The sequence below is a fragment of the Dermacentor variabilis genome, chromosome 6, assembly GCF_050947875.1.
Source record: "Dermacentor variabilis isolate Ectoservices chromosome 6, ASM5094787v1, whole genome shotgun sequence".
Lineage (NCBI taxonomy): Eukaryota > Metazoa > Arthropoda > Arachnida > Ixodida > Ixodidae > Dermacentor > Dermacentor variabilis.
Window position 1 is genome coordinate 105053806 of NC_134573.1, and position 27609 is coordinate 105081414.

General features: G+C 45.8%; 1 protein-coding gene across 1 annotated transcript in view; it reads right to left on the minus strand.

Annotated features, from left to right (window-relative positions):
- Positions 1-13626: 13626 nt before the first annotated feature.
- Positions 13627-27609, minus strand: part of LOC142584996 (cytochrome P450 2F3-like) — a 40154-nt gene continuing 26171 nt past the window's right edge. The window contains exons 6-9 of the mRNA XM_075695411.1: positions 26521-26636; positions 24797-25055; positions 23504-23694; positions 13627-13966 (exon numbers count right to left, since the gene is read on the minus strand). Coding sequence (XP_075551526.1) covers positions 13785-13966; positions 23504-23694; positions 24797-25055; positions 26521-26636 — 748 coding nt within the window. The 3' untranslated portion in view covers positions 13627-13784. The remainder of the gene's footprint in view (positions 13967-23503; positions 23695-24796; positions 25056-26520; positions 26637-27609) is intronic.

Genomic DNA, 27609 nt, shown 5'->3' on the forward strand with positions numbered 1-27609 from the left:
AACATTTTTTTACTTATAGCACAGGAGTGCGAACGTCAACAAGCAGGATTAACTTGCGAGAGGCGAAGGGGGAAGACGTTGACAAAGAGTATTGTCCGTCAAGTGGATGGATGGATTATAAAAAATATATGAAGACGCCAAATAAACAGACACACACAAGAGAAGAGAACGGGACAGGGTGCCTTCTCTTGTGCGTGTCTGTTTATTTGGCGTCTTCATATTTTATAATGAACAGCTACCAACTAGCCCAACAAGAAGTGCGTTTAGGATGGATGGATGGATGAATGGATGAATGGTTGGATGGATGGATGAATGGAAAACGTTAACGAAGGTCCTGAGGCATGCGACTCAGCGCGCTGCGGGCCGCTCCCACGTTGGGACAGTCAGGCCATGCCCGACCGCTGCATCGTGGGCCTTCTTGACAGCCCATAGTTGCACCCCGGTATCGGGGCTCTTGATAGCGGAGAGCCACTTGTCCTCATTGATTTGTTCTGTGCCTCGTAACGAGGGGCAACGCCAGAGCATATGGTCTAGGCTAGCGAAGTCATTGCAGTGCCTGCAAGAACTAATGGCATAAGTGTCGGGATAAAGCTTGTGGAATAAAGCCGGGCTGGGATACGAGCCTGTTTGCAATAATCTGAGGGTCAATGCCTGCGCTCTATGTAACTTCTTGTCAGGAAGGGAAAGCATGGGAAAGTCTCTCCTGCCGAGATAAATGGGCTGCGTAATTCCATTGTATGTGGTCGGTTGATCGCTGTTATTCACCGCTGCGGGCTTGCGGTGGAGTTATCCATGGTGGCGGAAAGCGAGACCTCGCGTTTTGGAGTGGGCAAGCTCGTTGAGGTTTTGGGGGCCTCCCATGATGGATCCCATTTGAGCGGGAAACCACGTGAGAGTGTGGGAGGCGATGCTTTTGCCGTCGAGGATGCGACAGGCTTCCCTACGCACTGCGCCAATGCTGAAGGCGCGGATGGCTGCCCTGGAGTCGCTGAAGTTATTGGCATGTTTGTCGTCCAGGAGTGCCAAGGCAATGGCCACTAGCTCGGCCGCATGCTACGACGTGCTTCGTACCGAAGCTTCGTTAACGGTAGGACCCCTGTGGTTGATGGACACTACCGTGAAATTGTTGCTGTTGCTATTCTGGGCCGCGTCAAAGAAGCAGCAGCCGCCAGGGAGTTCTGTCACGCGGCGTATGAGCGCCACTGCCCTGGACTTCCTTCTTTCTGCGTTGCGCTGGAGATGCATATTGCGCGGGGCGGGGCATATGATGAAGTTTTCTTTCTGCTCTTTCGGAAGGCCCTGGTAGGCGTCTTCGACAGTGGCCGGGGAGATGCCCACTTCTGTTAGGAGTCGTCTGTCTGCCCTGTTGCCGGAGGGGTCTAACAATCTGCGCCCTTTCTTGTGCTTCTGCAATATCTTCCAGTGTATTATGAATACCCAACTGCAGGAGTCGTTCGGTGCATGTGTAATTTGGTAGTACGGGCGCGCTCTTGATCCCCTTCCTTATCATGGCATTTGACTCGTCTCGCTCGGCCGTCTTCCAGACGTGCATGGCCACTACGTGCGTCAAATGGCATGACAAGAAAGCGTGGACTAGCCTTATCAGATTCTCTTCGCCCAGAAATCTCCTTCTGTTAGCTACCCGCTTGATTACACCGATGACGCTATGCGTCTTCTTTTCAAGTTTGTGAATGGTGATGCTATTTGTGCCCGCCCCTTCGAGTGTCATTCCAAAGAATCGAATGGACTTGACTTTGGGAATCTGATCTTCGCATTTGGTATAGAGATAAATGTCGATTTCAGTGGGGGTTTCCAGTTCTGTGGCTTGCGGCCTTTTCTAGTTGGGCTGTACAGAAGAAGCTCCGATTTCTTTTGGGAGCACCGGAGTCGCCTGTCTGTTAGAAAGCTTTCCGTGGTGTCGACAGCTTCCTGGAGAGCGGCTTAGACTTGTCCGTCACTGCCACCCGCGCACCAGACAGGGATATCGTCCGCGCAGATCGTGTGACCAATGCCCTGGACCTTGCCTAGGTATCCCGAGAGGTCGACCATTGCGATGTTGAAGAGGAGTGGTGAGATGACTGATCCCTGGGGGGGGGGGGGTGCCTCTTCTGCTCATCTCATTTTCTCAGATTCCGAAACTCCAGCTTTAAGGATGGGACATCGTTTGCTCAAGAAAGAAGTGACGAAGGCATGGAAGGACGAGCCTAGGTCGAGTTTGGAGATGACGTCGAGAACGAACTGGTGACGGATTTTTTCAAAGGCCTTCTCCAGGTCCAAACCAAGGATGGCTCTCGTATCCCGAGTGCAGCGTTCCCGGATTTGAGTCTTGACAAGCTTCATGGCGTCCTGGGTGGTGAGGTCTGGCCTGAAACCCATTACGTTGTGAAGGAAAAGGTCGTTGGTCTCGATACACTCGGCAATTATGTTATGGACGGCGTGCTCGGCTACCTTCCCTACACATGACATCAGTGAGATGGGGCGGAGGTTGTCCAAGCTCCGCGGTTTACCGGGCTTTGGGATGAGTATGACCTTCGCCAACATCCATTGTTCTGGTACAATTCCCTCCTCCCAAATCCGATTTATCTCATCTGTGAAAACTCGAACGATGCGCCCTCTAGGTTTCTGAGAGCCTTGTTGTTAATGTGATCCGGGTCGTCCGTCAGATGAAAACAAAATATAGGGGCCACTTATACCCTTGTCACACGGGGAGACTTAACCATAGTTAAGCTAACTACGATTACGGCTGACTATAGTTACTGCTAGCTACGTGGCAGATGTAACCGTAGTTTGTCGCCTAACCACGGTTATCACAAACGGAGCTTTGCAACCTCCGTTTCTCTTCGCAAATCGAGAACCAGACACAATGACGGACAACATGATTACCCAGGGGCACAAAAAGAAAACTTGGAAGTTTAGCCAGAAATAAGAACAAAACAACCGATTGACGCATAGATTATCTTGGCTGTTCTGTTGAATTTACCAAGCCAGGGTTGAAAGGTTGATTTCCAATTCTGCCTAGCGGTGAACAATAGTGGGTTTACGAACAATTACACGTTATTATTGATGCGAAAGTGTCAAATGGCTGGTTGAGCAAAAAAGCCTGTCTGTAGCAGCGAAACGGCACGTAAATTGATTTGTATTGGCTACGACGCTACGTCACGAGTGCGCCTCGACGAAGCAGAGTGGGCGAAAGGGCACAGCTGCTGCCCCATTAGCGCGCCAGGTGCTGCGCGAGGGGAGAGGGCATCACCCCGGTGACATGGCACCCTCGCTTTCACTCTCGGAGCCTATTGCTATCCGCGTGTTTCTTGGCCGCGCAAGCTCTCGCCTGCGTTATAACTGCATATAATAACACAGTAAACAACAAGAGCCGTTTCGCGGCCGAGCTGTGGAGATTCGCCGATTCCGGCAGGTGGCCCTACGTGTTACCCGATGAGGTGGCGGCGGCCGTGGCTACGCCTGCGGCAATGACTAGCAGCGAAGCCCAGTAAGACCCCGTCGCCCGGTCTCCGGGCTTACGACGTCGTTACTCTATGAAGTGCGCCTGAGGAACGTTCTTAGGTTCTTAGGATTGTTGTTAGGTTCTGCCAGCGTGTGACGCTACTGCTTCGTCGCCGTTTCATGGTAAGACCGCAAAAAGTTCTTTTGCACGTCTTTAAAGAGTTACTTATTCTCTTCGTATTTTATTGTGTCACTGCTAGCTGCATGGACGAGTGGCGGAAGGGGCATAATGGCCTTGAAGCAGTAAATAGGTGCTGACCATCTGTAACGTATGATTTCTTTTTGCATTCTTTTCTTTAATCATGCGCAGCAATGAGTGATGATGCCAGCGATAACAGCGACGCGGCAGAAAAATATGTATTACACGAAGGAACGTAGCACCTACATACAATAGCTTTGGAGACTCCAGTATTGCTTACATTCTGCCTCGGTCATTCTACGTATTGCAGGAATCGCTCCACTATTCCTTCCTCAAAATACACGCTACAGCCTAAGGACATCATGCATATTCAAGGGCAAATTACCAATTATGAGGAGATGACTGCAAGGCATCGAGGATAGCAGGTGAAGACCCCCAGCACAGTCGAAGTGCTTAATTGGCTTAAATGACTATGTCTTGAGGCTGTTTAATGAGGGACCGTATAGGAGGCTGTGTGAGCAACTTGCTGGATTGCACATTAGGGACGATGATGTTGGTGCGTGACGAACTGTCTATGCAGCCATTTTAGTCTGGCACGCAACCATTCATGTAAGGAAATCAGGCAGATCCAGGAATTTTATTCCCTGCTACGCTAATAAATGCTCTTTTCTTGAAGTATTGTGGACTCACTGCGGTGACTGAGTGGCCGTGCCGTTGGGCTGCTGAGCCCGAGGTCACGTGTTTGATCCTGGGCCCTGCTGCCGCATTCAGATGGGGGCTGAGTGCAAGAACATCGTGTACCGAGTATCGGGGGAGGTTAAAGAACCCCAGTTGCTCAATTTTCCAGGGTCCCCCGTAAAGGCATGTTCCTTACTGAGATCGCGGTTTTGACACGGGAATACCCATACTTTGATTTACTTTTAATTACAGATAACAAGCATAACGTACTTTTACGCGCAAACGTAACTGGTCAGTGCATCAGAACATGGTATCGCGCGTGTGCGCCGATAGCGTTTGCGTCTTCTTTCGCTTACTCTCCTTTTCCCTCGCTGCTCATGCGGATACATTAGCGATATGAATAAACGGCAAGCCGGTCATTCCTTGCTCAACAACGTGTTTGCTCGGTCTGTTGCGTCCAACACAATACACGGCTTCAGAAGTGTGTCTTGGCAGCAGAATGGACCCTATCAAGCCTTCAATGCCGCTGCAGCTTTCCAGAAATTTGAAAAGAAACTGGCTGCTGTTTAAAAAGCAGTTGGAACTGTTCATCGCAGCGACGTCGTCAGACAAGCCAAGGACAGAAGCAGTGAAAGTGGCAATACTCCTCAGCACCGCAGGTGACGATGTCTTGGAGGTGTATAACAACTTCATGTTTGCAGAACGTGAGTACAAAGAACATTGCTAAACTTTGGTCAGGAAGCTTGAAGGGTGTGGTGTCCAGCAAGGGAACGAAGTATATGAAAGGCGCGTGTTCGGCTTTGAAGCACAGGACGAGGTGAAACTCTGAAAGATTTTTGTGGGATATCAAGAAGCAAGCGAAACTCTGCAACTTTGGAGAGCTTGAACAAAATGTGATAAAGGACCAAGGATCAACGATAAAAAGCTCAGACCGAAGTTGCTTGACGAGAAGGACCTTAGCCTGCACAAACATGACCCAATGGGCAAAGCATCTGAAGTTTCTGCACAGCAAAACGCAGTGTGGTCTAAGAAAAGTCTACAAGTAGAGCGCATGAAAGGAACTGAACGAGACAGCAAAAAGCAGTCTTAATGCCGCCAATGGGGAAGATTTCACGCTCCAGAAGAATGCCAGGGTCGCGGCAAGTTTTGCTACTTATGCCAGAAAAAGAATGACTTCGAGGCGCGTGATGCAAAAATTCACAGAAAGGGATGCAACTGGCTGACTTCGCTGCACAGTTTTGTATTACTTTCTTTTTGACGTATCGTCATCTACCGTTAGTCTACACAAGAACAGGCTGCTCTCCCGCTTTTCGCATTGTTGTCCGTTTTATATGACGGCGTAGGAGGGTGCGTTGTCACTGTGCCACTATAGCAAGCCAATAATTTGCTATCTATAGAGGTAATTACCGTTCAAAGCAAATGTTAATACAGGTGGAGTAAGCATACAACAGACAAACATATTCAAGATTTATTGGTTTTTGTGCAGGAAAAAATTATTCAGAGAAGAGATGCAAACTAATGTGCATAAAATATTCGAAAACAAAATGACGGCGCTGTTTATTCAAACTACGGAGTTAATTCTATCGTACAAAATTTATTCCGATAGCCTGTACATTTGCCATGCCAAATTTATATGGGTAATTGAGGTAAGGAAACCTTTCAAGACGCATCAGGAAATTCACGCTTTAAAACAGATAAGAAAATGGAGCTGAACTGTACCACGTTCAGCACACCGTTAAAACTTCGGGTACTTTTCTTTCTTGTCATTTGCCCTTTATTTATTTATTTATTTATTACATACTTCCAGCCTGGATGTCAGGTTTTAGGGAGGAGTGGGGTAAGTAACAGTACAATATATAGGAATAAAATGTACATATGGTCGAGGAAGTACGGCATTAGAAGAATCTACTTAAGACATACCAAGCGAAGTACAAACAATGTGCCACGACAACGTGAAGCACCGTTAGCTATTGCGGAATGCACTCAAGAAAGAAGACACCGTCCAACACTCAACCACATTGGCAGGTAGGTTATCTAGATTTTGCAGAAGTGTCCAGTACACTCTCTTCACTAATAGATAGATTACTTATTGCAGGAATTTTGTCAAAATAATTGAATTGTGCAATTACATCCCTGGTGAACACGGAACAGAAGTGAAGGTTTAAGGCATCCACTACGTCCTTTCTATCCGTTACGGGAGTGCGAATTATCATAAGGTTCGAAACTGATTGCTTCTTTGGCAACAAGTGACGCCAAAATGTTGCCGGCGACGCAACGAGAAACTCTTTTAAACGTACACTTTGATAATGGTCTTTACTTTTTTTGATAGCATTTTTGACAAGGCAGTTCAGATAACTGGTGCGCGCCCTCAGGGGAAGGGCGTTGTAGATACCGTTTCCTTGCTTTTTTGGCTTTACGGCCTGCACTGGCTATTTGTTTAGTCATCCAAGGATTGCAAGCACGTTTTACAACCTTTTTGTGCGGAATGAAGCATATTGTGCAGTGCATGACTAAATCTTTGAAGAGCAGCCATAACGTATCAACGGATATGCCATTGCATTCATATTTGAAAACAAAGGAAGGGAATGAATTGTCCAATGCACTTCACGAGTACATCCACATCACTTGCGCGAGAAAAATCGAGTACAAAGGTCTTCGTCTGTTTCAGTTTTGGAACTTTCGTCAATTCCACGATAAAGGACACTATTTTGTGGTCATAAGTCCCTTCAAAAATGTGCACACTCGGATTCATGCTAATAACTTTGTCATTAACGAGGAATAAATCTAAAGTTACCGCACTTCCACTGTGAACACGAATAGGCAGTTTCACTAAGTGTGTTAATATGTGTAGCAGAGCTATGTCAACAAAGGGCTCCGCAGTAGGAGAGCGCGCATTTGGAAACTCATTAGCCCAATCGACATCTGGAACGATAAAATCACCTGCCAACAAAATGCTGCAAGATTGGTTCCTATATTCGCATAGAAATTCATTCAGGTTTTCAAAAAATGCAGGGCTGCAATTTGGAGGGCGATAAAATCCCGCAATGAGAAGATGGAGATCTTCAAGAACAACCTTTACAACAACGATTTCCATTCCAACAGGGTCAGGTAGTCTGGACACATTCAAGCACTCCTTAAAAAGTATGGCTACGCCACCACCTCGGGAATCTCTGTCGTTACGGTAAATTCCATAACCTGCTGGAGGGATTTCGGCATCGTTGAAATCCCAATGTAACCAAGTTTAAGTAATAACTATGATCTGTGGGCTATGGACCATAACAATACTTACCAGATCTGCTCTCTTGTTAACTATACTACGTGCGTTCACGTTGAGACAACAAAATGTACTTTTAACAAGAGGGTCGGGTCATCTTGTCTTCTCAGACGCTAGTGAACGTACAATGATAGGCACCATCTTCATTTGGGTGCTATCCCACTGAAACATTTCTTTGCCAATGCGAACTTTGTCGTATATCAACTTGACCTTTCCTCCCTGCCTTCTAGTGTCAGCCGTATTGTCCCACAAGTATTTTAATACTTGCCTCGTCGCTGCCGAGAAGTCTTCATCAGATATGTTTTGAAGAACGTTCACTTTTTCACGGTGATCAGTAAGTTTAAGAATTTCTGGTCTTGGTTTATCTGGTTTCTTCCTCCCAATTCTGTGTATCCGTTCTACGGAAGATACCTGTATGCATAGTGTAGTTTGGAACAAGCCATCAACCACATCTTCCATAAGGGACGTAGATGTTTCATTGCGGCGCTCAGGAATGCCAAACTCAATTAGGTTGTTTATCCTACTTCTGTTTCAATGTCAAGTAACTTTCTTTACAGAGTTTTAATTGTTCTTTCCATATCAACGATCCTCGGGCCCAGCTCCTTTACTATTGCTGCTGATTCATCCACCTGCTTAAGCTTTGCCTCGATTGCGTCCAGTCTTTCCTGCATACTCTTCTGACCACCCAGAAGTTGCAATAGGAGCTCCTCAGTGTTCGGCCCGGGATTAACTTCGACATCACCACAGAGCATCAGCAATGAAGCCAAAATATCCTGTACATACAGGTACACCGCACAGGCACACTTGGGGCATGCCAGCAGGACCAGGTAACGGTTGCTAGTTTTTACTGCGGAAGAATTATTACTGACCTTCGCAAAAAGCAGGAACGGATTTGTCATGGTGCTGACCGCTGGCCCGCTGACATGCCCACTGAAGTGATCAGCGTACGGAGAGCTTCTTATATAGCTCGTGGTCGTGGAACTTGGGGCGGTGCCGTCCAAGCGTCGACTTAATGCGACAGTCTTGGAGCGCAGACTCCGGAAAGTCTGGCAGTGGTGACATGTGTTGCTCCATCGGGTATGCGTGCCGGTCCAGTCATTCTGAGTAGGATCTGCGCAAAAAAGCAGGAACGGATTTGTCATGGTGTTTTCCGGTGGCCCGCTGACATGCCCATTTGCCGCGATTGCGATTATCTAAGCTGATCCGACCGCGCGATTTTTGTGCGCTACTAAAAAAAAAAAATACTGTGACGACCCCAAAATGCCATGTCTTTTCGTGGGGATCGAACACCTCGTAGTATTGACAATTCGCAAAGTCTACGAAGCAAACGTGAAAATGCACTTCATTTGCTGCGTAGCGTGTCTATGAACGCATAGAAATGGGAGAATGAAATGTGCGGTACAAGATTTTTTTATTCTCTTTTCGCGTACGTACCGAACTCGGCAATCCATGGCTTCGCGCATCGCACTTGTTGAGGGAGACGCTATTTCCCAAAACAAACTTCGAAAGAGCTTTTGGCGCAATTTCGACGGAAAATACCAGCGATCGCTGTGACAGTGCGACCGCGCGACGAACAGGTGGGTCACAGCCGAAAATCGGGAAATTAGCACTGCGACTGCGATTTTTGTTGCAATCGGACGGAAATCGCATCATGTGAAACAGGCTTCAAACGTATTCCTTAGGAGCAGGCAGCTTTCGGTCAGCAACGTCACGAGCAGAACCCGGAATCAGCTCGTCTACGCCCTGCCAATGCTGCAGCGCGGGCACAAGAACAGGCTCGTGCAGCCGAGCGCAAGCAGAAACTGCGTACCGACGATCTGGGAGACTATCAAGCCATCGTTTAATTAACCTTCGGTATTAACCCAGTTATAAACACCGGGGCTGCACGTTTCTGCTTCGCTGGTTAACCATCTGTACGGAGTGCTTGGGCGGTCATTCTTTCTTATTGCACAACCTGTGGGCCCCTGTGCCTATTTAATCGTAAATATTTCGAATACACGCAGTGGTTGATAGGTGGGGCGTGTCGTCATACTACCCTTCGAAAAAAAATCAAGCTTCTCATATAACGAAGAAGGAACAACACGCTGCAGCTTATGCATCAGTGGTTCAGAAATTGTGAAATTCCATTCTGACGTTAGACTATTTCATTCGTGATCGGATTTTTCATCATTGTTGTAACTGGACATGCTATCGTGCACTTGTTCTATATTTTACTTGGCAGTAAATTCTTAATAAATAAATAAATAAATAAATAAATAAATAAATAAATAAATAAATAAATAACTAAATCCGCGCAGTCTATGCTGTTCCTAGTATGTAGACGAATGTAGCAGAAGAAATAGTGTTCAGTTTGGCCAGAATGCGGCGAAACTTTTGAGGTGGATCAGCGAAAAGCGTTATTAACGAAAAAACGTGACTTTATAAGATCGTACCAGGCAGTTTTTAACAATGAGTTAAAACACAGGGTATGGCAACGTAATTATTCAGCTGGATAAACAGTTTTTTTACGTATTGTAGATTAAGTACAGTATCAAATTATTCATTTGACAAAGAACATAGTAGTTACTTGAGAAATTCATCTGCAGATCACAAGTGACGCAAGCAATAAAAAAGAAGAAAATTACTTTTTTTTAGAAATAGTTTTATTCAGAAAAAAAATTTATATAAGCAATGCTTGGGATGGAGAGCTGGTATATATGGTAAAATATCCTCTATATAGTATAGTAAGCCTGTAAAGGAAATCTTCAACCGTTTCTCTATGAATCGAGACTTTGCGAAAGCATTCTGAGGCCACGAGAGATTTTCAAATTATTTTATTATTTGTGTGCTACTGGCACAGGTCGATGATGAAAGAAATAATGGGCACTATGGCAGGTAGCACTCCGCTTTGAGGGAGTACAGCAAATAGTATAAACAAGTACACGATTCGAAAGCAATGACGAGACAAAAGAACTGAATGATACAAGGAGGGTTAAATAAGTATTCTTTATTGTTCCGGGATCCAGAAAATATATATGGTGTACTTACAGACAGTGTGCAGACAAAGTCACGATGGCTCACCAAAACATTCACTCACCAGGCCGTACCCTGAGAACGTTGTCTTCTTACTTTATCACTCTGTAACAGAACCCCCGAAATCTGAATCGCCGTCTTGGTGAAAATCAGGTGAGGACTTGGAAAGGAAGTCTGGGGCTATCAGTCGGGAAACATGGACATTAGCTTGAGTAGGACTAGATGACGAATTGCACCGCAACGGCGCAATGTCATAATTCACACCTTTAACTTAGCGCAAGACTTTGTAGGGCCGTATGAAGCGGGACATAAGATTCTGGGAGATGGCGACAGGGTCACATGGGGACCAAAGAAGTATGCAAGAGCCTGAAAAGAACTTCATGTTTCGATGCCGGTGGTCATAACGGAGTTTTTTTGCAAATCCTGCGACGTGAAGAGGCGATATTGGGTGATCTGATGAGCCATGTGAGCCAAATCGATGACGTCATGACCATATTCAGCAGCCCCAGACGGCGTGAAAGGCAGGATGGTGCCAAAGGGACACGTGGTGTCGCGACCACACGAAAGGTAAAATAGTGAATACCGCACGATGATATTTCTAATTATCCCTTGGATGTTCTCCTTCCGTGGCTTCTGCTTGTTTCCTATCGTTCATACTGTTCGGCACTTGTGAACACCTTAAAAATGCTTCTTTCAGCTATTTACCCACTCCAATCGGTGAAGTCCTTCTCATCCAATTATCACATTGGTAGTGACAAATGAATGAAATGTTTCCCTTGCGAAGTTCAGTAAAGCCTAACAGCGCAGTTTCATGAAACACATGGGTTCAGCGCCAGATTGCTCCAGATTGCTCCTGGCCTCCTTTAACACTACGACATTACGACAATCAAGACGTACAGGAGGAACTTCAATAGTTTCTGAAGCTGAAAAGAACGTCCACCTTTCAGAAGTACTGGGCTCCAGAGCACATGGGAGTGCTGGCTGGCCAGCTGTGGAGTTCAGCAACAGACAAGTGGAATAATGGTAAAAAAAGAGCAAAAAAAAGGAGCCGGGAAGGGATGGGAGCAGGATCGTTACAGGCATGGTTAACTTTACAAGATAAAACAGAGATAGATTGTATGCCAGATTACGATATCTATAATAACATATAATTAGCTCACGTAGCTAGGCTAATATTGCTTGTCACTCCTTATGCAAAGGCGACGCCATTATCTAACATCATAATCATCTGTTGACGATGTAAAGCTTTATTGTGATCACGTTGACGTAAAACAGCACTGTCGATAAGACATTAAGAAATCGTAGCTCTTTCAATCGAAGCTTGTATTGGGACACAAGTGGCGTTGTCGTGGTCACAGAAAAAACCCAGTTGCTCCTAGGGCACAGCAGCTGCGGGAAAGGGCGGTTTGACGAGTTGACAGCTGCGCCGGTGCCGAAGCGTGAGTCATTAGCAAGGATTCCAGCTGCATAGGCGCGCGCTAACGCCACGCGCGCAACCAATCAGAGCCGTTTCGCTTCCGCCGAAGAGGGCAAGGGCAGGAAAGGGTATCCCGCGCGCTACGCTGGCTTCGTTTCCGTTCAGTTCAGTGTTGGAAAACGAATGAGATGGTCACGCGTTGTGCGTTCCCCTCAATAACGGGCAGTGTTCGGCGAGCACCGGCGAGAACTCGCCCGGGAAAGGGCTCGCCGTTGGCGCACCGACCGAGCCGTTAGAGCCGCCCGAGCCCAGGCAATTCGACAGCAACGAGAAGAAGATCCCGAGCAAAGGGAGCGGGAGGCCGAAGCAAACCGGCACCGTTACCTGTGGGTTACTCAACCGTGACGAAGGTCAGGTGCACGCAGGACAAGTTTCGCTTAAATCGATTTTCTGGTAGAGGAAGGGTTGGTTATTTTCCCCTTCAACCTTACTACTTCGCCTACACAGGCACAAGTGCTCGCTACTCAAGCTTGAATGGAAAGACGCACTGTAGTTTCGTAGCAAGCATGTCTGAACCGTAAGCATCACCTGACAATGAAATAGTACGCAGCTTTGTCAGAACAAATAACTTAACGAATAGGAGCACTATTTTTGTTGAATCCTGGGTAGCCTGTGTCTATCAGTACAGTGCTTGAATGCTCCGGACGTTGCGGACGGAAGTTATCCACTTTGTGCAAAGCTTTCGAAAAGTACGTAGAGACTGGGCACCAGCTAGACTTAAAAGCGTAAGCGCTGGTCATTTGCTCAGCGCCCTTGTTCATATCCTTTAAAATATAAAATCGAGACCTAATGACCTCAGAGTGGCAATGACTCTTCGCTCTAAGATACAGAATTATATAGGGGATACAACGAAGACAAAGCTAACGAATAAAAGAAAACGAAAAAACAAGGAAATAAATCAACGAATCCTACGCATTGGTAGGAAATCAGTGATAGGCGAGGCTTTTTTTTATGTTTACTGAAATGTTTTCACGTGTCCTTCTTTTTCGCTTCTGTGTGCCTTAACGCTTCTCGCTCAATGCGCGCTCCGATTGATGTTGATTCCTGTTGTTTCCACTTCGTTCGCTTAGCTTCTTTTTCCTGCACTTGGCTACTTCTTTTTAATTTAAATTTCATTGTGGGGTTTTACGTGCCAAAACCACTTTCTGATTATGAGGCACGCCGTAGTGGAGGGCTCCGGAAATTTCGACCACCTGGGGTTCTTTAACGTGCACCTAAATCTAAGCACACGGGTGTTTTCGCACTTCGCCCCCATCGAAATGCGGCCGCCGTGGCCGGGATTCAATCCCGCGACCTCGTGCTCAGCAGCCCAACACCATAGCCACTGAGCAACCACGGCGGGTGCCCCTAGTTCTTTTGCCGACTTTTTCCCTTTTTCCCTCTTTTACAGCACGTCTATTAGGGCGTGTCTACCCAGCGCCAAACCCGCATTCTGCAGGGCCCCAAGTCGCTGCATACTCGGCGGAGCAGCAACATTCTCACCCGCAAACTGGAGGTAAGAGGCAAAGAAAGCTTCGCTTTAAAGCTCCCATGAATACAACGCACTTACAATAAGTCACACAAGCTTGTTTATTATCAGTAAACGCACGCGACTGCTTATAAGGGCGTGTGAAGTTTGCCGGCAACGTGTAACGGTGCTGCACAACCATTCAGGAGCACCAGATGGATAGACCTGGCTCATTTTCTTTTTCTGTCCCGGTGCGTTATTTTCTCCTGGGAATGAATCGGAGCCGGTACTTATTCTTGGTAGGAAGGCGATCGTTTGCATCGCCAAGGTCAATAGTGACTCCTTCTTCGGGAAGCACTCGGAAGCGCTGAAGTATGGTAGTGATGTAAAGGAATATCACCATGATGGCTTGCGTCTCCGCTGGACACTTGCGCTTTCCTGGAAGATAAAGAACATTTAAAAGACATTGTTGGCCTATTAAACTCCTACGCTGAATGAAAGAAATATAGCAGCAGACACACAAAAAATATTTATTTTTATAAAAGCGTGTAATGAAAACATAAGCAGAAGTTGAAATGCCAACAGCGTGCCAGCAAAGGTGCGAAAAGGACCATAACCCCGTGGAAAATGTGAATTTGTCTTTAGCGTATGGTCATGGTAAGCGATTTTACAGCGAAGGTGCATATGGCCAATCGCTTCGTCCGTGCGTCTGTCGCCTGTACGCCGAAAACTCCTCCAGCGGAACCCAATGCGCATGCGCGAAAAAATAAAGAAACAGAGGCGCGCGATTGGCTGTGCCAGTAGTGACGTCTTTGTTCTCCGTCGCAGCCGAGCACGCCCGCAGCAGTTTTCCACAGGCTCCGATATATGTAGGCGACCCGTCATATGTACTCCTGAGGAGCAGGCAGCTTTCGATCAGCTACGCTGCCAGCAGAACCGGGAATGAACTCGGCTATGGCGTAGCGATGCTGCAGCCCGGACGCAAGAACAAGATCGTGCAGCCGAGCGCAAGCAGCAACTGCGTACCGAGAATCCGACAGCCTACCAAGCCGTCGTTTAGTGAACCGTCGGGATTAACCCAGTGATAAACACCGGAGCTGCACGTTTCAGCTTCGCTGATTAACCAGCTGTACTGAGTGCTTGGACGGTCATTTTTTTAAATAGATTGTACAGCGTATTTTCAGTAGTAACCCATAGGAACAAGGAAAATGTCACGACGCCGATTTTGAAGCCGGTGTTATAACTGTTGGAAGCAAGGCCTATTGAAGGGCACCGGAAAGACGTAGCGATGCGCCAGTGGGAATATGGTAAGGGAGCCGTGCACATAAAATAGGAAATATCTTACCGTAGAACAACCACTAAGGTAATTTAGGAATCCAAGCCTCGTACAACTCTTGTTCTCACCATTCAGGGACTGTGAATTCATCAAAACTGAGAGCTGGGCGAGTTGGCGTGGTTGATGATGATGATGTCCTTGATGAGTTTGGCGCTTACCCACTCGCGGGGATTGGCCAAGGGTCGGGCAGACTTTGCTTATGTGTTGAGAAAATGGAGTTAAAAACCTAAAATTCCATCTTAACGAAAAAGTGCGCGGAAAAGACGTAGACGAGAAAGAGAGAAACGACAAACACGAGCGTCCATGTTTGTCGTTTCTCTCTTTCCCGTCTCCGTCTTTTTCACGCGCCTTTTCGTTAAGAAGGGACTGTGAATTTGCAACGTCTAAACAAAGCAAGAGATTGCAGCTAATAGATACAGTGATAAGATAATGACATGTAACAGCTGATTTAGCCTGTGTAGTACATTGAAATAGCGTGGAACGGCTGCTAACATGCATTATAACTTTAAATTATTATCATCATCGTCATCACGTTTTGTGTTCATTGCAGGGCAAATGCTCCTGCAGTGGTCTCCGTTACCGCTGTCGTGCGTCAGCCGGATATATGCGGCGCCTGCAAATTTCCTAATATTATCTTGAAGACAGGGGGTTAAGCAAGGGGTCCGAATTTTATTAGTCATATCATAAGAAGCCAAACAAACACTGACACCAAGGAGAACATAGGGGAAAAAGTTTGTGCTTAATAAAGAAACTATAAATTAATGGAAATGAAAGTGGATGAAAGAACAACTTGCCACAAGTGGGGAACGATCTCAACTTTCGCATTTCGCGTGCGGGGCTCTACCAATTAAGCTACCGCGGCGCCGTTTCCTCATCCACTTCCTTGGGTATTTATGTTTTCCTAGTAGAACCCTGGGAGTGTTAGCCAGCACCACCACTCACAAACCTTGGCGGCGGATGTGGAACATCCGTTCTGCCGCAAGCGTCAAGTGAACGTGATCTTTTTAGGGTGAAGGCAACCGGTCAATAAACCCACACATGCTGCCTAAAGGAATCAATGTTGCCGGATTCGAGACCCTTGTTATGTAATAAATGAGAAGAAAGGGGGTTAACCGAGGGGCCCGATATTTATTAGTCATATCATAAGAGGCCAACAAACACTGACACCAAGGACAACATAGGGGGAAAAACTTGTGCTTAATAAAGAAACGATAAATTAATGGAAATGAAAGTGGATGAAAAAACAACTTGCCGCCAGTGGGGAATGATTTCACAACCTTCGCATTTCGCGTGAGATGCTCTACCAGTTGAGCTACCGCGGCATCTTATGATATCACTGATATTATCTTGCCACTTAATTCCCTGCTGTCATCGGCTGCGTTACCGTTTCATTGGCACCCATTGCTGTAATAAGTGCCCAGTTATGTTCTCTGTGCATCATACGGCCACCCCAGCTACACTTTTTCTTTTTATCTTAAATGCAATATCAGCAACACCCGTTCGCTCCGTAGTGCATAATACCACCTACCTGTCTCTTAACGTTACACTATCAACATTCGTTCCATTGGGCGTTGCGCACTCCTTTTTGTATTCTCGAGTTCGATAAATAGCTAAGGTTATCGCACATTGAAATCTTTAGAGTTTATAGACCTTTTCAACGGCGCACGTATAAAGCACTGTTCGGTAGCCCTTACTTTGCTATACGTTTGTGGAAATCAATGAATCTCAATTTGAGACCGCAAAGTAGCGTAACCGCGAAGTGCAGCGGTGGCGTAGGAGTAGAGCATCCGCTTCGCGTGCAAGAGGACCGTGGTTCGAATCCCGGTGCAGCGCAATTTTCCACCGAATTAAAAAAATGGTGCGTGTGTTAATAAAATTGCACAAACAGGCATGGAGTGCGGCCTGATCCCGGTGACCAGAACCGGTAACGCGCACTCCCTCACCAGATCAGGATTGATCACCCCGGTGCAGTACTTGGCCACAACTTCCCATATGAACACTGCAATCAAATCCCGGCCCTCACACCCCAGCAGCTGTGCCGCAACTGACCACGGCGGCGGTCAGACCTGCGACGCAGCAGAGGGTGCTAAGAATCCCTGGATCCGGACAGGCCGCCATTGGAATCCGAACCTGGCAACCTTTAACCCTAGAACGTTATATAGTGAGGCGAGTCTAGCAGTGCTATTGGAGGAATTAGAGGGCAGTAAATGGGATATAATAGGGCTCAGTAAAGTTAGGAGGACAAATGAAGCATATACAGTGCTAAAAAGCGGGCACGTCCTACTGGGGCTTAGCGGAGAGGCCAGAAATAGGAGTCGGATTCCTGAGTAAAAAGAATATAGCTGGTAACGTACAGGAATTCTGTAGCATTAACGAGAGGGTGGCAGGTCTTGTTGTGAACCTTAGTAAGAGGTAGGTGTACGCCGCTACATCTAATCATGATGACCAGGAAGTCGAAAGCTTCTATAAAGACGTGGAATCGGCGATGGGTAAGGTCAAAACAAAATACACTGTACTGATGGGCGACTTGAATGCCAAGGTAGGCAAGAAGCAGGCTGGAGACAAGTCAGTGGGGGAATCACCATCATCATCATCATCATCAGCCTGGTTACGCCCACTGCAGGGCAAAGGCCTCTCCCATACTTCTCCAACAACCCCGGTCATGTACTAATTGTGGCCATGCCGTCCCTGCAAACTTCTTAATCTCATCCGTCCACCTAACTTTCTGCCGCCCCCTGCTACGCTTCCCTTCCCTTGGGATCCAGTCCGTAAACCTTAACGACCATCGATTATCTTCCCTCCTCATTACATGTCCTGCCCATGCCCATTTCTTTTTCTTGATTTCAACTAAGATGTCATTAACTCGCGTTTGTTCCCTCACCCAATCTGCTCTTTTCTTATCTCTTAACGTTACACCTATCATTCTTCTTTCCATAGCTCGTTGTGTCGTCCTCAATTTGAGTAGAACCCTTTTAGTAAGCCTCCAGGTTTCTGCCCCGTAGGTGAGTACTGGTAAGACACAGCTATTATATACTTTTCTCTTGAGGGATAATGGCAACCTGCTGTTCATGATTTGGGAATGCCTGCCAAACGCACCCCAGCCCATTCTTATTCTTCGGATTATTTCCGTCTCATGATCCGGATCCGCCGTCACTACCTGCCCTAAGTAGATGTATTCCCTTACGACTTCCAGTGCCTCGCTGCCTATTGTAAATTGCTGTTCTCTCCCGAGACTGTTAAGCATTACTTTAGTTTTCTGCAGATTAATTTTTAGACCCACTCTTCTGCTTTGCCTCTCCAGGTCAGTGAGCATGCATTGCAATTGGTCCCCTGAGTTACTAAGCAAGGCAATATCATCAGCGAATCGCAAGTTACTAAGGTATTCTCCATTAACTTTTATCCCCAATTCTTCCCAATCCAGGTCTCTGAATACCTCCTGTAAACACGCTGTGAATAGCATTGGAGATATCGTATCTCCCTGCCTGACGCCTTTCTTTATTGGGATTTTGTTGCTTGCTTTATGGAGGACTACGGTGGCTGTAGAGCCGCTATAGATATCTTCCAGTATTTTTACATATGGCTCATCTACACCCTGATTCCGTAATGCCTCCATGACTGCTGAGGTTTCTACTGAATCAAACGCTTTCTCGTAATCAATGAAAGCTATATATAAGGGTTGGTTATATTCTGCACATTTCTCTATCACTTGATTGATAGTGTGAATATGGTCTATTGTTGAGTAGCCTTTACGGAATCCTGCCTGGTCCTTTGGTTGACAGAAGTCTAAGGTGTTCCTGATACTATTTGCAATTACCTTAGTAAATACTTTGTAGGCAACGGACAGTAAGCTGATCGGTCTATAATTTTTCAAGTCTTTGGCGTCCCCTTTCTTATGGATTAGGATTATGTTAGCGTTCTTCCAAGATTCCGGTACGCTCGAGGTCATGAGGCATTGCGTATACAGGGTGGCCAGTTTCTCTAGAACAATCTGTCCACCATCCTTCAACAAATTTGCTGTTACCTGATCCTCCGCAGCTGCCTTCCCCCTTTGCACAGCTCCCAAGGCTTTCTTTACTTCTTCCGGCGTTACCTGTGGGATTTCGAATTCCTCTAGACTACTCTCTCTTCTATTATCATCGTGGGTGCCACTGGTACTGTATAAATCTCTATAGAACTCAGCCACTTGAACTATCTTATCCATATATCGCATACGCATACATCTGATTCTTGCCAATTCCTAGTTTCTTCTTCACTGTTTTTAGGCTTCCTCCGTTCCTGAGAGCATGTTCAATTCTATCCATATTATACTTCCTTATGTCAGCTGTCTTACGCTTGTTGATTAACTTCGAAAGTTCTGCAAGTTCTATTCTAGCTGTAGGGTTAGATGCTTTCATACATTGACGTTTCTTGATCAGATCTTTCGTCTCCTGCGATAGTTTGCTGGTATCCTGCCTAACGGAGTTACCACCGACTTCCATTGCACACTCCTTAATGATGCCCACAAGATTGTCGTTTATTGCTTCAACACTAAGGTCCTCTTCCTGAGTTAAAGCTGAATACCTGTTCTGTAGCTTGATCTGGAATTCCTCTATTTTACCTCTTACCGCTAACTCATTGATCGGCTTCTTATGTACCAGTTTCATCCGTTCCCTCCTCAGGTCTAGGCTAATTCGAGTTCTTACCATCCTGTGGTCACTGCAGCGCACCTTGCCGAGCCCGTCCACATCTTGTATGATGCCAGGGTTAGCGCAGAGTATGAAGTCTATTTCATTTCTAGTCTCGCCGTTCGGGCTCCTCCACGTCCACTTTCGACTATCCCGCTTGCGGAAGAAGGGGGAATATGGCATAGGCATAGGCATAGGCATAGGCATGGCATAGCGGGATAGCCGAAAACGGACGTGGAGGAGCCCGAATGATGAGACTAGAAATGAAATAGGCTTTATACTCTGCGCTTACCCTGGCATCATACAAGATGTGGACGTGCTCGGCAAGGTGCGCTGCAGTGACCATAGGATGGTAAGAGCTCGAATTAGCCTAGCCTAGAACGGAAGAAACTGGTACATAAGAAGCCGATCAATGAGTTAACGGTAAGAGGGAAAATAGAGGAATTCCGGATGAAGCTACAGAGCAGGTATCCGGCTTTAACACAGGAAGAGGACCTTAGTGTTTAAGCAATGAACGACAATCTAATGGGCGTCATTAAGGAGTCTGAAATAGAAGTCGGTGGCAACTGCGTTAGACAGGATACCAGTAAGCTATCGCAGGAGACGAAAGATCTGATGAAGAGACGCCAATGTATGAAAGCCTCTAACCCTACAGCTAGAATAGAACTGGCAGAACTTTCGAAGTTAATCAACAAGCGTAAGACAGCTGGTATAAGGAAGTATAATATCGATAAAATTGAACATGCTCTCAGGAACGGAGGAAGCCTAAAAGCAGTGAAGAAGAAACTAGGAACAGGCAAGAATCAGATGTATGCGTTAAGGGACAAAGCCGGCAATATCATTACTAATATGGATGAGATCGTTCAAGTGGCTGAGGAGTTCTATAGAGATTTATACAGTACCAGTGGCACCCACTACGATAATGGAAGAGAGAATAGTGTGGATGAATTTGAAATGCCACAGGTAACGCCGGCAGAAGTAAATAAAGCCTTGGGAGCTATGTAAAGGGGGAAGGCAGCTGGGAAGGATCAGGTAACAGCAGATTTGTTGAAGGATGGTGGGCAGATTGTTCTAGAAAAACTGGCCACCCTGTATACGCAATGCCTCATGACTTCAAGCGTACCGGAATCTTGGAAAAACGCTAACATAATCCTAATCCATAAGAAAGGGGACGCTAAAGACTTGAAAAATTATAGACCGATCAGCTTGCTGTCAGTCGCCTACAATCAATTTACTAAGGTAATCGCAAATAGAAACAGGAACACCTTAGGCTTCCGTCAAACAGCCTAGCAATTAGCCTAGCCTAGAACGGAAGAAACTGGTACATAAGAAGCCGATCAATGAGTTAACGGTAAGAGGGAAAATAGAGGAATTCCGAATCAAGCTACAGAAGAGGTATTCGGCTTTAACATAGGAAGAGCACCTTAGTGTTGAAGCATAGAACGACAATCTAATGGGCGTCATTAAGGAGTCTGAAATAGAAGTCGGTGGCAACTGCGTTAGACAGGATACCAGTAAGCTATCGCAGGATACGAAAGATCTGATGAAGAAACGCCAGTGTATGAAAGCCTCTAACCCTACAGCTAGAACAGAACTGGCAGAACTTTCGAAGTTATTCAACAAGCGTAAGACAGCTGGCATAAGGAACTATAATATGGATAGAATTGAACATGCTCTCGGGAACGGGGAAGCCTATAAAAACAGTGAAGAAACTAGGAATAGGCAAGAATCAGATGTATGCGTTAAAGACAAAGCCAGCAATATCATTACTAATATGGATGAGATATTTTAAGTGGCTGAGGAGTTCATAGAGATTTGTACAGTACCAGTTGCACCCACTACGATAATGGAAGAGAGAATAGTCTAGAGGACTGTGTAATCCCACAAGTAACGCCAGCAGAAGTAAAGAAAGCCTTGGGAGCTATGTAAAGGGTTCCCCCTTTACAGCTGAGGAGGATCAGGTAACAGCAGATTTGTTGAAGGATGGTGGGCAGATTCTTCTAGAGAAACTGGCCACCCTGTATACGCAATGCCTCATGACCTCGAGCGTACCGGAATCTTGGAGGAACGCTAACACAATCCTAATCCATAAGAAAGGGGACGCCAAAGACTTGAAAAATTATAGACCGATCAGCTTACTGTCAGTTGCCTACAAAGTATTTACGAAGGTAATCGCAAATAGAATCATAAACACCTTAGACTTCTGTCAACCAAAGGACCAGGCTGGATTCCGTAAAGGCTACTCAACAATAGACCACATTCACAGTATCAATCAGGTGATAGAAGCTGATTGATAGAGAAATGATTGATAGAGAAGTGATTACGAGAAAGCGCTTGATTCAGTCGAAACCTCAGCAGTCATGGAGGCATTGCGGAATCAGGGTGTAGACGAGCCGTATTGAAAAAATACTGAAATATATCTATAGCGTCTCCACAGCCACCGTCATCATCATCATCATCATCATCAGCCTAGTTACGCCCACTGCAGGGCAAAGGCCTCTCCCATACTTCTCCAACTAGCCCGGTCATGTACTAATTGTGGCCATGTTGTCCCTGCAAACGTCTTAATTTCATCCGCCCACCTAACTTTCTGCCGCCCCCTGCTACGCTTCCCTTCCCTTGGAATCTAGTCCGTAACCCTTAATGACCATCGGTTATCTCCCCTCCTCATTACCTGTCCTGCCCATGCCCATTCCTTTTTCTTGATTTCAACTAAGATGTCGTTTACCCGCGTTTGTTGCCTCACCCAATCTGCTCTTTTCTTATCCCTTAACGTTACACCCATCATTCTTCTTTCCATAGCTCGTTGCGTCGTCCTCAATTTCAGCAGAACCCTTTTCGTAAGCCTCCGTAGTCCTCCATAACCACCGCCATCCACTCCACTCCACTCCAGCCACCGTAGTCCTCCATAAAGAAAGCAACAAAATCCCAATAAAGAAAGGCGTCTGGCAGGGAGATACGATCTCTCCAATGCTATTCACAGCGTGTTTACAGGATGTATTCAGAGACCTGGATTGGGAAGAATTGTGGATAAGCGTTAATGGAGAAACCCTTAGTAACTTGCGATTCGCTGATGATATTGCCTTGCTTAGTAACTGAGGGGACCAACTACAATGCATGCTCACTGACCTGGAGAGGCAAAGCCGAAGGGTGGGTCTAAAGATTAGTCTGCAGAAAACTAAAGTAATATTTAAAAGTCTCGGAAGAGAGCAGCAGTTTACGATAGGTAGTGATGCACTGGAAGTGGATGTGTAGTGACTGCGTATCTGGATCATGAGACTGAAATAATCAGAAGAATAAGAATGGGCAGGGGTGCGTTTGGCAGGCATTCTCAGATCATGAACAGCAGGTTGCCATTATCCCTCAAGAGAAAAGTATATAACAGCTGTGTGTTACCAGTACTCACGTACGGGGCAGAAACCTGGAAGCTTACGAAAAGAGTTCTACTTAAATTGAGGACGACGCAACGAGCTATGGAAAGAAGAATGATAGGTGTAACGTTAAGGGATAAGAAAAGAGCAGATTGAGTGAGGGAACAAATGCGAGTTAATGATATCTTAGTGGAAATCAAGAAAAAGAAATGGGCATGGGCAGGGCATGTAATGAGGAGGGAAGATAACCGATGGTCATTAAGGGTTACGGACTGGATTCCAAGGGAAGGGAAGCGCAGCATGCTGGGGACGGCATAAAGTTAGGTGGGCGGATGAGATTAAGAAGTTTGCAGTGACAACATGGCCACAATTAGTACATGACCGGGGTAGTTGGAAAAGTATGGGAGAGGCCTTTGCCCTGCAGTGGGCGTCGCCAGGCTGATGATGATGATGATGAAGCTGCAGTTGCAGGGAAGCGTGAAAAGCATTCAGGGATCTTTGCTATCGCGTTCCACTCTTACAGACGAACATGAACCATCCTCCAATTTTTTTTCTCTTCCTGTGAAACGTACTTAATACATTTCTGCGCTCAAGTGATACGTACCCAACGAAAATGAGAGAATGCGCTTAGGCCGCTCGCAAGTCGCTGAACCGTCGTCGTTCATGAAGCGACTCGGGTCAAATTTCTCCGGATTAGGCCACACGCCGGGATCGTTGTGAACGGCCCAGTAGTTTGCCATCACCGTGATTCCGGCAGGATAGAAAAAACCATCGCAGGTGAAATCCACTTTGGCCCTGTGCAAGAAATTAAATTTACTAAGCCAACAGTTAGACACAAAGCGCACTTAAACAACAACTGCTATAGAAATGCTGTAGTTTTTCTGCCTTCATTTTGCCTGTGTATATGGGATTTCGAAAATGACGTCCTTAAGGAAGCCTAAGAATGCGCGTACACACACACACACACGCACGCACACACACCTAAAGAAAACTTTGGCCATTGTCTCTACAATTGTAAACTTTTCAAACGCAAGCTATTGTATTGTCCAACGCTAACATAATTTTCATCACAAATCCCAAGGTAGGAGTTTCAACGTACTACGCGCATTCTGACTGTACCCTTCAACGACTTTGAAAACCATCTTGACTTGCTGCTTCACACAAGCGTCGCTCTCACTCGTTCGAAACATTTTCACTGCAACAACATCTGCACAGCATATGTAACTGGTTGACGTCGACCTACGAATAGTAATTTTTCCTGAGCTAACGTTTGTGTGTGCGTTGCATAGCACTTTTTTCCCCGCTGTAATCCTTTAGTGGGGCACGCTGAGCTCTGGTGACCTACTTACGTTCTCACGTCTTTGTTTTCTTTTCAGTCCTTTTGAAGTCGTGCATTCTTACCAATTCGCCCAACTCACATTTTGTTACCGGCCATGTAAATGCTCAAACACGCTGTTTTGAAACACACAACACACACACACACAGCTTGTGTTACAAAACGACATGCCTAAATGTTTACATTAACTAGGCTTCTTCGCGATTCGCGACTTCAGTATAGAAATGTTGTGACGTCAATGATTATCCATCACTGTAACAAAACGAAGAAGCGCTCGTGTGCTGTCTGATATCGTCTGCTACAGACATCTTACTCTACGCTACAGGGACCGTATCAGTCAACACCCGCTGACGGAATTACCAAGCGTACTCCCGGTCGTGTACACCGATCTCGGCGTAGGGCTCTGGGCTGTTCTGCCGGGCAGTTTCAGCTCGAGACTGGCTCTCGATCTACCATTGGAACGTACTAGCTCCAAAAATGAGCCGAGTATACTGACCCGGACGTGCTCCGAATCATGTATTCGAATTCAGCATAGATGCAAGCAGGGCGCACTCGCTTTACCTCCTAGGTGCGCTGAGCGGCGTGATGGCCTTCCAACGCAGCATCTCCCACACGACGGCCATGGTGAGCGGCATCTTGTGCGTATCTTCCCACGTGGGGCGCCTGAGCGAACCGACCACGTGATCGATCTCGGCCTGCACCTGCGCCTGTAGTGTGTCGGCTCGCAGAGCGAAATTGATCATGTGCCAGTGCATGTACGTTGGGACGCCCGCCGATCCGGCCTGGAAGAAGCCGATGGCGGTGCTCATCAGGTTCTCCACTGCACCGAGCCGAAAGAATCAACGCAAAAGGGTTAGAAAACATGTTGCTTAAGCAGTAGCTGCGTAAATTAAAGCACAGTGTGAGCACATGGACACTACAGTGTTACTAGGACTGCTAATAAGGATTCACAACTAAGAATTATTGCGCTTAATAAATACTACATGTTTTCGTATGGTTCGTGGTTATCGAAACTAATAAATGCAAAAAATTTCATGTAGAAATTTAAAAAAAAGCAATAAAGAAATTACTCAGCGTTACTTCTACTAACATGCGCGAAACGCATGTCCTTGCGTTTGTGCACTGGAATTAAACAATGTAAGATAGTTTTCGTATGCTAGGAGAGAGAGGAGAGGGGAGGGTATTGAAGCGCATGCACTTGTAAAAGAAGGGTAATCAAAACGGAGAAACTTTTTTGTTTTAGAACTCTTTATATCCAACTAACTTTAGAATAACCCCCTGGAATACACAAGAGACCCATAATCAATTTGGTTGTTCAGTTCGTGAATCGAACTAGCCGATAGGGTTGGTTATTTCGTATAATGACAATTTTAGGGCGCTTTTTATAACGTACTATTTCGTTAGTGATGCGGAGTTGGAAAGCTTTAGGCTGTTTTCGTTAACACAGAAATGTACATAATTGGTACGACAGATATAATGCGCGGGCTAAGTACACTACAATATATACACTATTCCAATAACTGTTTCTGTTGTTCCTTCGGTGACCTACAATGATGTATTGCGACGACGTACATGGTATTTTTTGCGCTCATGCGTGATTTGCTTACACTTTGAGCGCGGTATGCACACCCTACTTGCTACGAGGTTTAGCGAAGCCGCTCCTTGTTTGTGCGACGGGCTTGCCAACCTAGTGTTTTAACCAACCTTACCGTTATTGTTTGAACCTTACTAAGAACCTATAGGACTGAATTCCCCATAAAACTTTTCGTTCCTAAGTGATCCATATTGGCTGATCGCCTTCGCTTATAATACATCAGGATTGACAGCGAAACGTTCTTACGAGAAAAAGTAGCGTAACAGATTTTTGTGAATACGGGCCCCAGCTACGTGTATGTTTTACAGATACTAACTTACGTTAGTAATTGCTTCAGGGTTTTCTAACGAGTGTAGCTGATGCAAATACCTTCGTATTTCTCGACGCAGTGGCCTCATTTAGGACTGTTCGCAAATGCCTTTGCATTCCGAAATGTTGATAAGAAAAGAATTCGTATTCTAAGATACGAACACACACAATAAAAGCACACAATAGAGGTGAGTGTATTAGGAGAGTGTTCCTGTCATAATGCCGATTCACGAGAATGGTGTCGCCGAACTAAAAAGGAAAACTGCAGTCGGTGACCAATTTTCTGTACGACATGCAGAAACGTCGACACACTAATGTACGACACCGCACATTAACTCGATAGCTCGCACATGGCTACACTCAAATGATCCTCGCCACTTACCGCTGAACTTAGATTCCGGATCACTCTTCCGTTCTTCCATCTTCGTCAGGTATGCGTCGATAAGCGTCTTGGACGGTGATTTATTAATGCAATCTTTTCGAGCATTGATCTCATTTCTAAGGAAAGAAAAGCGGAACAGTTAATGCTTCTTTTTTATTCCAGAAATAAATACATGGGTGCAGCAAGGCAGGCCTGCATGGGTAACTTTTTGCTTATGACAGCACCTGCTAAGCGTTAGCTATCGTGTTGATCTGTTAAAAAAGAGATAACAGAAAAAAAGAGAGAAAGGATGCAGGAAATGGAGGGGGATAAGAGATAGAGAGAGAGAGGCATAGTTTGGTGACGAGCGAAGTGTAGTTAAGGCTTTGTGTCGAAGCGAAGGCGTCCAGCATTGACGTGCCTGAATAGACAAGCTGCAGAGCTTGTAAACAAACAGGCATCATAGGAAAAAATGATTAACTTACTAGTATATACGTTGACAGGGGTGTGCTTCTTCATTGCTCGTCGATTGGAAGAGTAATATTTGCCAAGAAACTATCCATAACGTAGCCACGCATGTTAATCTTCCCTTCAGAGAAAGTTCACGCTAATAAATTACGAGCAACCTTCTTTTTTTTTCTTGCCTGCACGGATGCGGCGGTTCAACCATCACATCTTCGTGACGTCACGCTCTGCAGCTTGTCTATCGAATTGAGAGGTCTGCGGCTGCATGTGAGCTTATGTAGTACCAGAAAGGCTGCTAGCGGCAACATTAGAAAGATTACAAGATGACAAATTCGCTTCTTTAAGAGCTGCAGTGGCTTGTGCATTTTTGTACACACCGTACATCTATCTATTCACTAGAAATTGCTGCAACCTTCATAGTTGTTCAGTCTCGTGCATTTCAAGGATCTGGTAACTCCAGGAAAGGATGTACATGAAAACGGTTTCCAGCTTTACAACAAAAACGGCAACAATAGAAAACGCGACACACGAGCACAGGTCAATCAATCAATCAATCAATCAATCAATCAATCAATCAATCAATCAATCAATCAATCAATCAATCAATCAATCAATCAATCAATCAATCAATCAATCAATCAATCA